This window comes from Scatophagus argus, chromosome 10 (assembly GCF_020382885.2).
Source record: "Scatophagus argus isolate fScaArg1 chromosome 10, fScaArg1.pri, whole genome shotgun sequence".
NCBI classification, from domain to species: domain Eukaryota; kingdom Metazoa; phylum Chordata; class Actinopteri; family Scatophagidae; genus Scatophagus; species Scatophagus argus.
The window spans coordinates 18,200,461-18,215,939 of record NC_058502.1 but is presented as its reverse complement, the minus strand read 5'-3'; the positions used below and the strand labels follow the sequence as shown (position 1 = coordinate 18,215,939).

The 15,479-nt window shown below is 39.1% G+C and overlaps 1 protein-coding gene across 1 annotated transcript; it reads right to left on the bottom strand.

The window, feature by feature from the left end:
* Nucleotides 1-2,775: 2,775 nt before the first annotated feature.
* zgc:110045 (uncharacterized protein LOC664755 homolog) lies at nt 2,776-10,306 on the bottom strand. The gene is made up of 12 exons (XM_046401953.1): nt 10,215-10,306; nt 10,035-10,058; nt 9,877-9,909; nt 9,658-9,774; nt 9,321-9,452; nt 8,752-8,880; nt 7,540-7,629; nt 6,870-6,911; nt 6,388-6,463; nt 5,387-5,439; nt 4,390-4,559; nt 2,776-4,059 (listed from the first exon to the last, which is right to left on the bottom strand). Exons 1-12 carry the CDS (start codon nt 10,290-10,292, stop codon nt 3,699-3,701), a joined length of 1,305 nt encoding a protein of 434 aa, XP_046257909.1. The 5' UTR covers nt 10,293-10,306; the 3' UTR covers nt 2,776-3,698.
* Nucleotides 10,307-15,479: the final 5,173 nt, after the last annotated feature.

Genomic DNA, 15,479 nt, shown 5'->3' with positions numbered 1-15,479 from the left:
AATTAGTGAGCCCAGTAGATGTTCACAGGTCGGTTCATAAGGTTCACACACGGCTGTGATTAACGACTTTACTTAATTACCTCGAATTAGAAAGTCGTTTCCGTGACACAGTTTGGTCACCGGGTAATTTGTTGCCTAATGAGAAAAGAATAAAGCACATTATTATACAAAGAGGGAATAAAAAATGCAGACGGCTGTGACTGTAATACCGGAACCAAGACCCATGCAGGGCCGTAGAAAGGAATTTTGAAACGCTGAAGTCTTGAGCCCCACGCATGACCCACCATTATACTGACCAGAAAGCAAAAAGAAAATGTACATAGTTTTAATGTAGGTATGGCCATGGCTTGACTGGAGGCATTTTCTTTTTACAAAGTCCATATGTCCGTCCATCCCATTTTTGGGAGTGCAATATCTTCATATCTTCAATCTGTGCTGCCAGGATGAAGATGCATGTGAAGCATCCCCATCTGAGAATTTCTAGCTTTGTTGTAATTTGTCAAAATCTGCTTTATTGGCCAAGCGTGTGAACACATCCAAGAAATTTTACAGCAGTACAGTTCACCACAAACTCATTGGTTTTGGTCTTACCGTCAGTGAGTATTGTTGCACCATGTGATGAAGCTTTCTTCTGTAATTAAAGATTTTGGTCTAGACCTGCTCTAATTGGAAAGATGCCAAAACAAATTCCTCGTGGGCAGAACCTATCTGGCAATAAAAGTTTTTCTGATTCTGATTCATGAGATAACTTTTATTGTGAATTGGTGCTATATAAATAAACTGAACTGAAACAGAAAAAAAGTAGTTTCTCAGTGAAGACAGCATTTTCTCACTGGAAATTGTATACTGGAATCACACATGTCAATATAGTGAGGACTTCCATTTTGCCAAGTTTTATTAAATTCCCTTAAAGTCTTTACTGCATATATGGATGTAAACTGTAACTTGACTGGCTATCAGAGACGTAAAAGGTGAGGCAGTAATTCATGTTTAATGTTATTTGTAAATTTCATATGGTATCTTCAGTTAGCTTTCTGTTTTATCCAATAAATGAACATTAATTAATGCAATTAATCAATTTTGCATTCTAAAATTAGTATTTGTAATGCAGGGGTTTTACTTATAAGGGTGTGGCCTGTATTTTACCTTACCAAATACCTCCAGCAATCCCAAAAGCAGCAGAACTGATTAAAAACTTTACTGCCATCAAAGAAAAAAAAAAGCTTATAAATATACATAAAATACAGAGTATGATCACAGTATTATGATTTATGACACTGGCATATATACGGTGGAAAACTACCAAAAGAATAGCACAGACAAAGTAAAAAAATACAATTATGCAGCAGCCACATGCAGGGAATATTTTTGGAGTGAATGATTTTTCATCAGGCATTGAGTGACGGCCCTGCCTACCAATTTGCCACAAACTTTCAAGTGGCTTAGCACCTAAAATTATTTATTTACTTATTTACCTCTAAATTGCTTTTTCAAAACTGCACGATGGCAGCAAGCTCCAAAAATGGGGACTTAACTTCTTCCTGTGTCAGGTTGAAAAAGGAAATCATTAATATAGCATTAGAAGCTGGCTGTGAAACCATAACTGCCCAGGGCACACATCAGCATACATGCAGAACTGTTCTCTGCTGCTAAACCTTCCCTGAGGTTCAAATGTCATCTTTCAAATGTCATTACATTTCTGGCCCCATAAACTATTGATTATCTCCACTTCAACATTTTGAGCCCTGCTGTGGAACTGACCCACATGGCTCTCTACCCATTCTCCACAGTTCAGGCTGAACAGAAGTGCCCACCTCGTGGCTTTTACACTAAAAATGGAGGGGGAAATTCAGATTCAGGGGGCAGGGGTAAAGAGGGACAAAGCAAGACACAGAGCAACAAAGACTGACTACGTTGTACCCACCTGCCCATTAGCAGTATGCTTGAGCGGACAACTGGAGGTTAAGTTGTTCTTTTTTCGGGACCCGTGAGAATTTTGCCACAACACATGTTGAATATTTAGTGTGAGGTTAGTCCAAGTTTACATCTGTTTTGCAGGAGAGTGCAGGTGAAAAAGTTTGTTTGGGTAGGAGCTCTGTGCCCTCTGCCATCAGCAAACTGCATCCATAATACCAAAGACTGGTTTGTGCAGAGTTGTCTTTGTACACCTGCCAAAATCTCTAAATGTCCATGTGTTGCAAACTGCTAATGGCCACCGCTCTGTATTGTTTTCTATATTTTAGTATCACTGCTGTTTAATGTTTTACAATGTGCACAGGCTGTGGAGGTACAGTTTGTCTTTGGAGAAAAATATCAGAAGATGCAGAAAAGCATCTGTTAGCTATAAGTGAGACTATGGGAGAAATATAACCTTATGTGTAAGCTCACTTATTTGTCAAGGATTTGCAATAATAAAAAGTGAAAATTAGACAAATATTACATCATTACAGGTGCTCAAATTTCTTATCGACTGTGTGTAGAATAAGGCTGACAAACTAATATATTTGCTTTATAAAAAATGTTTTAGCACCAAGGAGTTCTTCATGATATTTTGAAGAAAATAGCTTCAATGCTTATTAACTGTAATTCCAGCTAAGTGGAAAATTGTTGTCCTGATTTATATACAATTAAAGCTGGAAGCTTTAAACAATGCACAAATTCTCAAACTAAATGTTTGTATTTAGGGGTCAGAGTAATCAGCAAAAGTGGAAAATATTTTCTACATAGAGCTGAAGAATTATAACAAAACAATAGGTATTCATAAAAAGTCCCATTTATTTCAAAGTCATTTCATTGACAAATATTACAAATCTGCATCGTTTGGGATTAGACCCGCATCAGAAATGCATGAATAAAACATTTATTACATTAATTGATCAGTGTCCATTTCAGATGCTGAAAGTTGAAGAATTCCACTCATTTAGGTTGGAGAATAAACAAGAAACGAGCTAGCATACAGAAACAATAAATGAGTTAGATAGACCATTCCTGCCTTACAGGATTACTGTGTGGAGTGAAATCCACTAAGATCCAATGTGGCTTTAGGATAATCCCATCAGAACTGCTACAGTGCCATGCTACTACAGGACACCCAAGCCTGTTAGCACTGATGAGAGCCTATAGTAGAGTGGAGCAATCCTTGTTGAACAAAAAAAGAAAAAACAAATACTCAACGCACCGATTTCTATTGTACAAGACAAACATTTTAACAGCCTGCTGCCAACAAAGCACCAGCTCTTATGACACCAGTTTGCATTTTCTAACAAAAACTGTCTGTAAAACTAGTTACGCAGATAGGAAACTAAATCAACATTTGCACTATGGAAAATGCCTCTCCTGGAGTAATTCTTCATATAAAGCTCTGTAACATGAATCCATTTGAAAAATATCTTTTCTTGGATATTAATACAAGCCTGAGTTACCCACATGAATTCTTATGCACACGCTTAAGATAATACTGAGTTATTATGCACCTCAGCTGCCAGTGTCAATTAATATGGACATGTTTTGACACTACCATCCTTTCAGCCTGTTTCTAATATTCTCCTGATTTATGGAAAACAAGTGCTACACTGGCAAAACTTACACACACTGGTGTAAGCTATTTTTTATGCCTGTCTGCCAAATTTTAAATAATTTCTCATCATTTAATAATGTCTTGCCAGTCAGCTACACTGACTAGACTTAAAAAGCAGGCATCAATAGGGAGCAAACTTCTGCCGCTCAGATTTTTTGACGCCGGAGGTTGTCATTTTTGCGGTGTAAGGGGATAAACCCTGCGTTAGGCTGGAAGCGGCTGCTGGGTGGACAGCCAGGACAGGGAGGCTTTTCATGCCAAGCAGGCTGGAAACAGGGATGGCATAGTGTGGATTTTGGATGGTTGGTAAGGTGGAGGGAGAGTGGACGTTAATGGTGGTGGGGGCTGGGGTGGTGGCCGCCAGGACGGCCATAGAGGTAGCAGCAGTGGAGGCAGTGGGAGTGGACTGAGAGAAGCCCATGTTGAGGTCAACTGGGGTCGCTGAGGAAGCGGCCTGCATGGTGTATTTAGCCATCTCTAAGCTGCAGGTCGTGACGTGTGGAGGGGGAGTTGAGATGGTGGAGGGTTAAGAGGAGATAGTGAAAAATGAAAACGACGAAAATGGGTGAGACAAAGGAGAGGGGAGGTGAGAGAGGAGAAAACATGAGAATCAAAGAAGGAACGTGTTAAAAAGAAGAGACAATAAGGATTTTAATGCAGTCAAGAGAACAGAGTAGTGAGATGGAACAAATCCAGCCTCACTCTGAGTACAATAACTCTTCCCTCATACAATAGCATGGTGTTTTGCTGTTTTATCACCAGGTTGTGATGTGAGGCCCTGCTGGATGTGGTCGCCCTCCGTAATGTCTTACCTGGCATTGATGAGGTACTGGGCCACGCTGATGCTGGCCGGCGAGCCTGTGATCGTGACTTGGCGCATGGCTGAGCCATCAGTGGCGCTGGCAATTTTGATGTGAGCTCCAGAGACCTGGCGAATCTCATTGATCTTGCTGCCTTGTCTTCCAATTATGCAGCCAATAAACTAGAAGGGGAGAGATTGGAAACATGTAAATCGCAAATCAGCTCATGTTTTCATGCTTTTCAGCAATTAGATTTCAAAACAGCATGTGGAAGCAACTGCCATGGTAGCAGTACCAACCTCTGGGTGGTTTTCCCTAGAAGGAAACCACATTCCCAGCAGAGGACATCTCCATTAGTCCGTTGTATTTATATTACTAACACATCATACTGATCACATGAAAGGTTAATTGATGGTGCTATGGATGCATAGGCTTTAATTATTAATTATTTCAAATGAATAGTTTAACATTTTGGGAAATAGACCAAGAGTTAGATTAGAGGACTGATACCACTTTCATGTATGCACAGTAAATACAAAGCTACCACCAACCTCTATTACTTTAGCTTAGCTAAATAGACTAGAAACAAGTTGGTATAGAGCTTCTCCTCTAAGTTTGACCTCTAGCAGACATTTTCTGTAAACCTATGATCACATGTAATTCTGAGATGATTTATGATTCTGATGATGAAAATATAAAATAAGCATAACTAATACACTGTTAATCCATGCAAACATTTTCTTGTTGGTCTATTATATCTACTGTATATGTAACATTTAAACTGCAACAAGTTACTAATGCTACATCATCATTGTGGTTCACACATGCAATTCATTTTAGTCGAAAATAAAGAAATAACAAAAGATAAATTACTGTCTGCAGATAAGAAAGTGAAACACTTGTGTCCCAAAATTCCTTATTATAGCAGTCCTCCTAGAAAGTGTTAACGAGGGAAGAAGCAGGAGGATTAACAGAGTGACTGGAAGAACACAAACAATGTGACACTTACATCATTAGGTATTGCCAGCTCCTGTGAACTTGTGGGGGCAGATGCATCCAATCCTGCAAAGTAGGACAACAACAGTATGGCACTAATGGCTTTCAGTTTCATGGTATGACAAGTTGCCCTACTTCGACTAATTCATCGCTGGTACACTGCTAAATTAGGAACATGAAAATGGCATGTGGCATGAAAATCTTTATAGATAAGCATCTGTAAATATACATAGTCAGCACACATTCTATGCACAAATTTTATTGCTAAAATATGAGAGATTTTTTTTTAATCAAAATGAGCATGTATATATCACACCGGCCCTACCTACATAGTCCAAATGTTGTAATGTCTTGTCCTCTGTTAGTTTTGGCAGAATGTATGAGGACATGGGGTAGTTGAGGTCAGGGATGGTCTGGCCAAGACAATGTTAGATTTAGAGGAGAAATGTTGCAGAGGTGGAGGGTGGGATCAAGAGATTAGGATTTGTTTATGGAGAGGATAATTGGGCAAATGGAGATGATATTTTGGCAGAATATGAGAAATAGTGAGAAATGGTGAAATATTTACTGAATTGTAAATATTTGTCATTTTTCACATTTCCCTCTCAGAGAACTCTGCTGTTTTTCTTTTGCAGTTCATTCTGTCTGCTTCAATCTGTCACATACTCTTTTGGATTATGAATATTTCAGTAACTAACTTTCTAGATTGCTGATAACAAACTACTTTGGTGGCTTAACCCTAAATTTTCACTACTATTCAGTATTGTTTTGTTTTCATCCTATTTTGTGATGCAAATAGATGTAAATACCAATGCACTATGCACAATGCATACACTACATACATTTCTGTAAAGCCACCTCCTACAAAAAAAACCTGTGAGAGTCTGTAAACTCTGAGAGAATGGTGACATCCTTGATCCTCTCTGAAGTGACAGGGTGTTTTGATGATGTGATTCGAAGAGGAGTGAAGACAGAGGGATAGATGGACTTCCCCTGGGAGCCGTGGGTACGTACCAGGGAAGGTAGGGTTGCTCTGCCCAAGGGAAGGGAGGGGGATATGCTGCATAGCCAACTGGTGAAGCTTGGTCAACTGCAGGGTAGGAAGGAAGTTAGAGCTAACCAATCAAACTGGATTAATTTCAGAGGAGCTGAACTACAATACAGAGCCAATCTGACGTTCACAAACATCACAGATGGCGTCGGTGTAAAGAGATTCATTTCCTTCAGAAAGCATGCTGGCTTCTCATGGCAGTCATCTGAAACACATCTCTGGCTACAAGACTAGAACTGATCATTACATCTTAAGATCTTCACTTTTATTTCAATCAATGCATGCTGCTACGGTTTTGTTAGTGTTAGTAATTTCAAAAGATCAGGATTACAGAAGTTTCATTTTTGCAGAGTAGGGTACACAGAGGGCATAGTGGTGGCTTGGAAGGAGTGGGCAGGGGGAGGTCATTGGGGCTGATGTCAGTCATTCAAAAGGACATACTTACATCTTGATGTGCAAAAGCATATTGCCCTGGAATTGCAAAGGCCTGGAAGGAATAAGAGAAGAGATGTGGCTACATGACTAGGCGGTGCAGACATGTTCAAACATGTTATTTGACAGCTGAATTTGTCACAGTGCACGATGAGATAAGTCAGTGCACTGAGTGCATTTCTGAAAATCAATTCCATTCCTCTTTTCCATAGCTCTAATGTGTATAGATTTGATGGAATCTCATCTAAATGTCATCTGCTGTTTTTCACCCTCTTTGACCATGGCCAGAAATCCAATAACATAAACAGATGTCTGATAGGTCAGGACACACTGTGCCAAATTCAGGACAGCAACTAGAGAAGCTCATGGAAAGCACAAGCTTTAGTCATAACATCTTTCAGGATTCACACTGCAAGGGGTGTTATTCATGTAAATGCTTTCTATACATCTTTCTGACACATTACAGCTTGGCTAAATACATTCTTATATGATCATAACCTCATCTTACTGCTAACAGCACTACAATATGAAGAGCTTATTTCTGTATAATTACACAGATGTGTCCCTCTAGTGGTGAAAATATGCTTAATGATTGTGTGACTGGGCGATTCCACAAAATAAAGATCTATATTTTCGCAAAGTGGCTACAATTACAGCTAAATAATGCCCATGCGGCTACTTACTTGTGCAGCATGCTGTGGTGCTAATACTGCATGGGCTCCAGCAGGCATGGCCTTGGGACGGTAGGGAATAGTTGCTCCTTTTGGTGGAGACTAAAGACACAGTCAAGCACACCAAAAAGGGATAAAAATTTATATGCCACTGCAAGTGAGAAAAGAACTCTTACTGGAACTGATGTATTTTATATCCCTTTTTATATCACTTGCTGAATCTTTTTATATCACAGTTACTGGTTGAAAAAGTTACACGAAACCTAAGGGCAAAAAAAACCATGATGCAGCTGTGAATAAAGCTGAAAGGAGAGAAGCCTATGACAGTACAAAGAAGTCAAGTGGATGCTAAACAAAAATCCATTTTATATGTATTGTCAAGCTTATGTAAGTAATTGAATAGAAATGATAGTATACAATACATAACAATACCTAATAATAATAATAATATCAAAATATCGTACATTTTACTCCATTGTGTTTATCTAACAGCTTTTGTTACTAATTACTAAAACTTTAAAAATGTAAAAATTTAATTCATAAATAAGTAAACTACCAAACGACCACTGTTTTCGTGACAGATGAAGCATTTAATCATTTAATTTTGTCAGACAAAATAAGACAGATGAAGGTGTCACTCGGTAATTGTGATGTTTCTAACTCTGATCTTGCGTTTTCACAAATCAAACAATAAACAGATGACTTAAACAAATAACCAGCAGATACATACATGATTAAAATATTAGATAAAAATTAATTATTGCTGAAACATTAATGTGTGAGCAAAACTACATAATAAAAGATTACATTAGATACACTGTGAACAGTAAAATCAAAGGGGGCGTTTTTGTGCATTGAGTACTTTTTTGTGATATCTTAAGTACATCTTACTGATGATACTCATGTTGCTCACTTTTACTTAAGTAACCTTTTCTTGTGGTATCAATAGTATCAATACCACATTTACTTGTGGTATTGATACTTCAAAAAAGTAATAATATACCGAACATCATAGAAAATTGTGCCTATTTGCACGTCACATGGGGATGACCAGCCACTACAACCTACCACCTGAGTGCAAAGCTTTAGCCTCGCAGGAGTAACTGCAAATATCCAGAATGTGCTACTGAATACTTTGTACCACATCCTAAACAAATGTGACATACTTGACGCCTAAATAGAGCTGTTGAATGTGAAGATCATCTGCTGCTTGACAGCGCTTACCTCCAGCATGACAGAGCAGATGTGTCTTACACACTGAGTGATGGCCTGTGGAGTGCCGGAGATTGTGACAGCCCTCTCTGTAGAGTCCGGCAGCATGTCTCCTGCCACCTGAACTTGAGCGCCTGTGGTCTTAACATCCCCAGACAGCAGAAGAAACAAAGGCTATTTATTGCTGAAAAGAGCACACCATCACCCAAATTGAAATGCTGTTTCAAGCACCCACAAATTACCCCGAACACATTTTGTCATGCAGGGAGCAGCTGCAAGCCAAATAGCAGTGTGTGCGCCAATATTTGAAGAGGCGTACACAAATATTGTCCATTCAGAGCAAGTATTCAGCCTTCACTGATCTTTACAGGCATAATCAGTGGGATTTTCATGAGCACCAACCCCCCCCCCCAAAAAAAAAAAAAAAATACACAGACTTTAAGGCAGGGAAAAACAAGGAGAGTCTGACTTGAGTGTTTGATACTTGGGGTGTCAGAGCAGCATGGAGAATATCTTCTGTCCCTGTTTGGGTGCAGAAAAACAACTTCCTGATGGAATATAAAAAAGATGAGAACTCCTACCTCTCTGATCTCTTTGATTTTTGAGCCTCCTTTGCCAATCAGTGAGCCACACTGGCTTCCTGGGAAAACCAGGCGAAGTGTCACAGGTGGCTTGCTTGTCACGTTGCTGTTTGTCATTGCAGCACTAATATCCTGGGGAAGAAATCAAAATATGTTTTTTTCTGAACCAATTGACAGGTCCCTTTTTTGACTGAGGAAAAGGTGCATTCAGCGTCCTTCGGGCTTCAGACTTAATCTTTAACCAGTCTTTCTTAAATTCTTGTCTAAGACAATGATATTTTGTTAACCATATGTGAAGAGCTGTGGTGAAATTTGTTGCATATTTATTTTCCTGTACCTCCTCAAACTTCTGTGCAATCATGGCGAAAGCTCTGAAAATGCCCTCTGTGGGTCCTGTGATTGTAACTATTCTCTCAGGAGATGAACCCTCTGATATGTTGATACGAGCACCACTCTGGAAACAGAAATGCACAATTATTATTGCCACAATTTGCTGTAATTGATCTGTCACAACACAGAAAGTGTACACACAGCGAATATCAAAGTGAATGCTCACCTCCTCCCTCATTTTCTTTACTGTTTCTCCTTTCTGGAATCATGTAGAAAAATATGAAATAGTAGGTTTGATTAGTTTTACAAAGAGAGGACAATAAGTCAGTTAGAATGAAAGCAGTATGAATCAATAAATGCTGATAGATGTTAAGATAAACCTACCTTCCCAATTATGCTGCCAACTTCCTGTGAATGAAAAGATAACAATGCTTGAGTAAGATGTTCTCTTGACAGCTTTTCACATTTAGAGCAGGATGCAATCATTTTAACATGCTATTACCAGACCATTAGGCTATTTCTACAAAAGACACAAAATTATTTTAAACATTTCTACATTATTACCTTTCCATGCATCAGCAGTCTCAGCGTCAGTGTAACATTCAGACTCCCATCTGAAGCCATTTCCTCCTTGTCAGACATTGTGTGTTTTCTAAGTGTTGAAAAACACTCTGCAAAAAGAAAGACATTTTTGAAGAGGGTTCCTGAGTATCACAAGAGCCCTAGTGTTTTAGGTAGTTCAGTAGATTATATGTTGAGACAAAGAGATCATCTGCAAGATCCAAACGTATACATAATTTTAATTTCCAGCCTTTTCTTTGTCTTATGTGGTTATGCTAACTACCCTGTTCTTCTTCTTCTGTTTATTATAATCAAACTGGTGCAGCTACAGAAAATGTGATAAACAACATTTCCAAAAACATTTTTTGGGAAAGAGCTACCAGACACAGCAAAGCTGTGCATGAACTGTGTCCCAGTCACATCATCATTACTCAGTCTGCAGCAGATAAAACAGATCTCTATTTGAAAATGTTATGGTTCATTATGTTAAATAATGGTGAATGCAAAAAGTCAGAAAATGTTCCAAACTTAGAACAGTCATTTTTATGCTGCTAAAAGGAACCAAATTCCCTCTTTTAGAATTTATCAGGCAACCAAGGCTCTCTAAAGACTTGTGGATCATTGTTGTTTGTCTTCTGATCGTGTAGAAGTGAGAGGGGGAAGATAAGCCTATCACTAGGTGCCATCTTCACATGGGACTGTGTCTTTAGTTCCGGCTAAATACAAGTTGTGTGACTCCCTTGGATAAGATAAGATACAAAGGAAGCCACTTGTGCTGTGGGAAATCAAGTGATGTGTGTGTGACTGTCTCTTAATATCGCACTGACACCACACAGTGTCTGCTCTGTTGTGGCAGTGTATCCAATTTGTTGTATTTGCAGAACAAATAAAGAATGTCTCGATGCAGTGCAGGAAGGGCAGCTTATAGCAACACGACAGACAGAGAGAATACTCCATGAAAGGACTGAAATAACCTTGTTTGTGAGATCACTGTGGCATTTTTTTTTTTAATTTTCGACAGTGGGCTTGACAAAGACAAATTGTACACAAAAATGCCTCATATGAAGAAGTTGGAACTAATAAACAAAATGATCTAAATGAAAGAAAGTTCACACATCCAATCCTAATAAATTAGGATTGGATGTGTGAAACTGTTGACTTAATGCAAACAGTAGATTTACTTTCTGAGACTGTAGTAATAAAGCAAAGAGAATATGGCGGCATGCTATTGGTGAGCGTGCATGAGTTGTTCCAAGTTAATCCAGAGTTTAATTCAATGCTGCTATGGGGTTGTGACAATTTTTAAGCAATGGCTCAAAATTTTGGGATATATGTTTACTTCTTTTCTTGGCAACAGTGGGATGAGAAGACTGATACCTCTCTCATGTCTGCATGGTAAATATGAAGCTATAGCCAGCGGCCAGTTAGCTTAGCTTTGAACACAGCTGCAAACAGGGGAAACACAACATAAGAAAATCTGTCTGGCAGCACCTCCACAGCTCACTAATTAACATGTTATGTCTTGTTTACGTAATATATACAAAAACTATGTAAAAACACCTTGTGGTTCATGACTAACCAGTTGCCAAGCCAACACCACTGACTCTAGGAGGTTACTGCTCCCAGCCAAGACATAGTCTGCCCCCCACCCCTCTGCAGAAACTGTGAATTGTCTCTGTTACACTTTACTGATTAAACAAACAACTTATAATGTGTTTATTAGAGAACCTTAGAAGAGCCAGCAGGTAGACGCTGTTACCTTATGGAGCCAGACTAACTGTTTCCCCGTTTCCAGTCTCTGTGCTAAGCTAAAGGGGATACTAACACAAACCAATAAATACAGAGCTCTGTGACGCCAACCCCCACACCTAAAAAAAAAGATCGAAAATGAGTGTGGGTTCGAGTCAAGCATGCTAACACTAATGATAGCACATGCATCAGTTGATAGCACACGCATCAGTAGTTATTTGACGAAATGCAGGCAATGCCAGCATGACAACAACAAATAAAACATGGTTTTCCAGGAGCTGAGACAGTAAACTTTACAGTAAAATATTGTTCTGGCACATTCCAGTGTTGATAATACCCAGACTGAGCTAAAGGACTTAATCCAAACAATGTCATGAATAAGTGGAGGGTGTCTTGCTGCTAACAAGGCTCACAACTGTTCTCCCCTCTGTGTATCATTATAAAGTTACAGTGAATACATCAAATAAACAGCAACATCTCTATCTAATCCTATAGGCCGGGATTTGTTTAGTTAATGCTAAGACCCTTTTGACCCACTTCTGTCACCTCCAGCACATCAGCGCCCACTCAAGACTTCCGAACAAAACACTGGCGCACAACAGCACCCACAGAGTATACATGATAAAACAGATAATCTACAGGAACCCAGCTCCCAGAGTACTGACAGGCACAAGTGTGCATCAGACAATAATAAAAAAAACAACAAACAAACGGCATTTAATCATTGAGAGAAATGGAGAACAATGTGTAAGTGGATTACTTGAAGGGTTTCATTATAAAATATATTCAAATTGGAGGCTAAAACAAAGAATTCTGAAAAATGTAATGAAGAGATGATTGTATTCTACAAGATTATTAGACATGGTAGTGCTCTGGTTGAGGAACAAAGCACCTAAACAGACAATAACTAAAACAATGTTCCGTACATGGGGAAACAACATGTGTTAAATAATTTATCAAAATTCAAGATTTCGACTAATAACTCATCATGTCGTGATCATTATAGACTCATTCTATTTATAACCACCACATCTCAGACTATAAGCATGGGGCCATAAAATATCAGACATGAATGGCATCCCCTTATGTGATAATTCATTGTATTCCAAACTATCTTTGAAGTTATGACTGCAACAAAACGAATGTACAACACAGCAGGGCACAGAAAAACAACCAGCTCAAATTAACTCTGATGAGAGTCAGGAGTGGTGAATTAAAACAAAGACCCACGTAGCTCTCTTTAAATGTACACAGGCTAAACTGATCTAAATAGAAACAGGCTGAATTAAAAGTTCAACCTCAACTTTCTGTCTGGCTAAACCCCAACAATACTGTAGTCTGCAACATTGTTACCAGCAGAAACTGAATCATGAACAGTCTGACCCTCGCAGTGGCTCAATGAGAGGCCTGTAATGGAACAAGAATGATTAATATGAAGTACTGACCTTATACACAAAATACTTATTCCTCTTTTCTGGTATCTCCTAAATGAACAGCCTTTTAGTTTGTCGTCCGTGTCCAGTGTTTGCCCCCTTTGTTGTCAGTTATGCACAGAGTGGACAGATGGTTCACTGTGCCCTCAGACCGGCTGGAGCGGAGGCTGGCTTTGCTATTAGTCCCTCAGCTTAGCCCAAGATAAGCCCCTACGCAGGGCAAGTGAACCCGCATCTCTTGCCTAATTCTCCCTGTCACGGCCACCAAAGAGGCGTTCCTCTGCACGGAGATCCACAAGCCGAGCAGGCCTGAGGGCAGGGCAAAGAGGCTCTTTGGCTGGACACCGTCCAGCATAGATAGGGCAAGCTATGGTTACAGCCACCACAACCAAAAATCGGGAAGGTCTAGCCTTTTGCAGTCATCAGAAACGCACACTGAGACACTGAAGAGAAGCTTTTGTTAACCAAGGCTAGCAACTCTGCATGACTGCAATGTTCTTCATTAGATTTTCAGAGCACTTCCTGCCTGCACAGGGCCGGATTTTCTCTAAAAATAAATCTCCCTGTATGAAATCGGCGCTTTGTACAAGGAGCCCTACTAATTGAGGGTTCAGAAGGACAATGTGGTGTTTGAGGTATTTAGTGATGTTAAGCACAATGTCTTCATGGGGAGTTCCCCCCCCCCACTGCCTCTGCCCTCCCCCACACCAAGCCCTTCTGCCCTCATAATGAGGCCATAGTGGATACAATACAGGCCCTCTGCGCAGAAAAATGTATTCAGCTGAGCTTCAAAATTGTGAAGGAAATGAATCAGTGAAGCATAAGTGGCATATTTAATTACTATTCACTGCATTGCACTAGGACAATGATGGCAGCTATGAGCCTCTATCAGGCATCCAAGCAGGCCACATTACATTCATTTCTCCGCTAGGATTTCAATACAACTTCCAAGTGGTATTTCTGTGATTAAACTTATTGAATGTCCCTGTGAGAACGCAACGCTGACAACAATTGAACGATGAAGAAGCGGTATTTTGTCATTTCTCTTCAGGGACTCTTTCAAGGTTAATGGCTAAAGGTCAGTAAGAGGCTAGAAAAGTATAGCAAAACTCTACAAAAATGTGCCTTTTTGTTTCTGCAAACCGAATAAGAACCAGAACAAAGCTAGCAAAAGTTGTCAGGAACAAGGCATCTGACATAGACAAAATGTGACAGTTATTTCTGCCCTTTCAAAGACCACAAGTGATTGGCATGAAATGGCATGAAATGCCAATCACTTGTGACTAATTTCCACTCCTTCACATACCCTGTGTGTCAGTGAGATTAAAGAGTCTGGGATTATGTGTAATGGGATTACCGTTAAGCGATTACTGAGACTTGTTGGTGTAATCAGTTACAGTTGCTGAAAGTAGGGTAGATTTCAAATTAAAAAGAAAAGACATAGGATCAAAATTGTATTCATTTTATCTAAACTGAAAGAATAGCCAAATGATGTATACATTATAAAGATGGTTCCCTTCTTCATTCCTTAACATTAATAATACTCTGCAGTACTCTGCAGTATTGACATATAAAGTAACCATTAGACTGCAGTAATGTGAAGTAAGTAACATTTTTAAGGAGATTTTGAACACTATCTGATTTTAAGTAACTGTATCCTTTATGTCCTGACTGTGTCACTGAGGATGAGAGTCAGGTATTATATGTAATGGCAATACTGGGAAATGATCACTGAGACTTATTAATGTAATCTGTTGCAGTTACTATATAGTTACTTAAAATGTATTTGAAAGAAATGCCATAAGAATAATGTTTTATAGGAACAAATTGCTGTAAAGAATGAATATCACATAATTCATGTTTTTTTATCAATGTCTGTGCTTAAACTTTACTGTCAGGCATCTGAAGACAGTAGGTTACATTACATATTTCTCAGGATTACAATAAATTAAATTACAAATGTCCTTACAGAAAATGAAAGATGAACATAACATACATTCTTTACTTTACTTTCTACTACTTTTTCTGGTTTTGAACTTGGGTTTGAGTTAGAAGTCAGGAGGGTTAAATAATGAAGATGTATAGA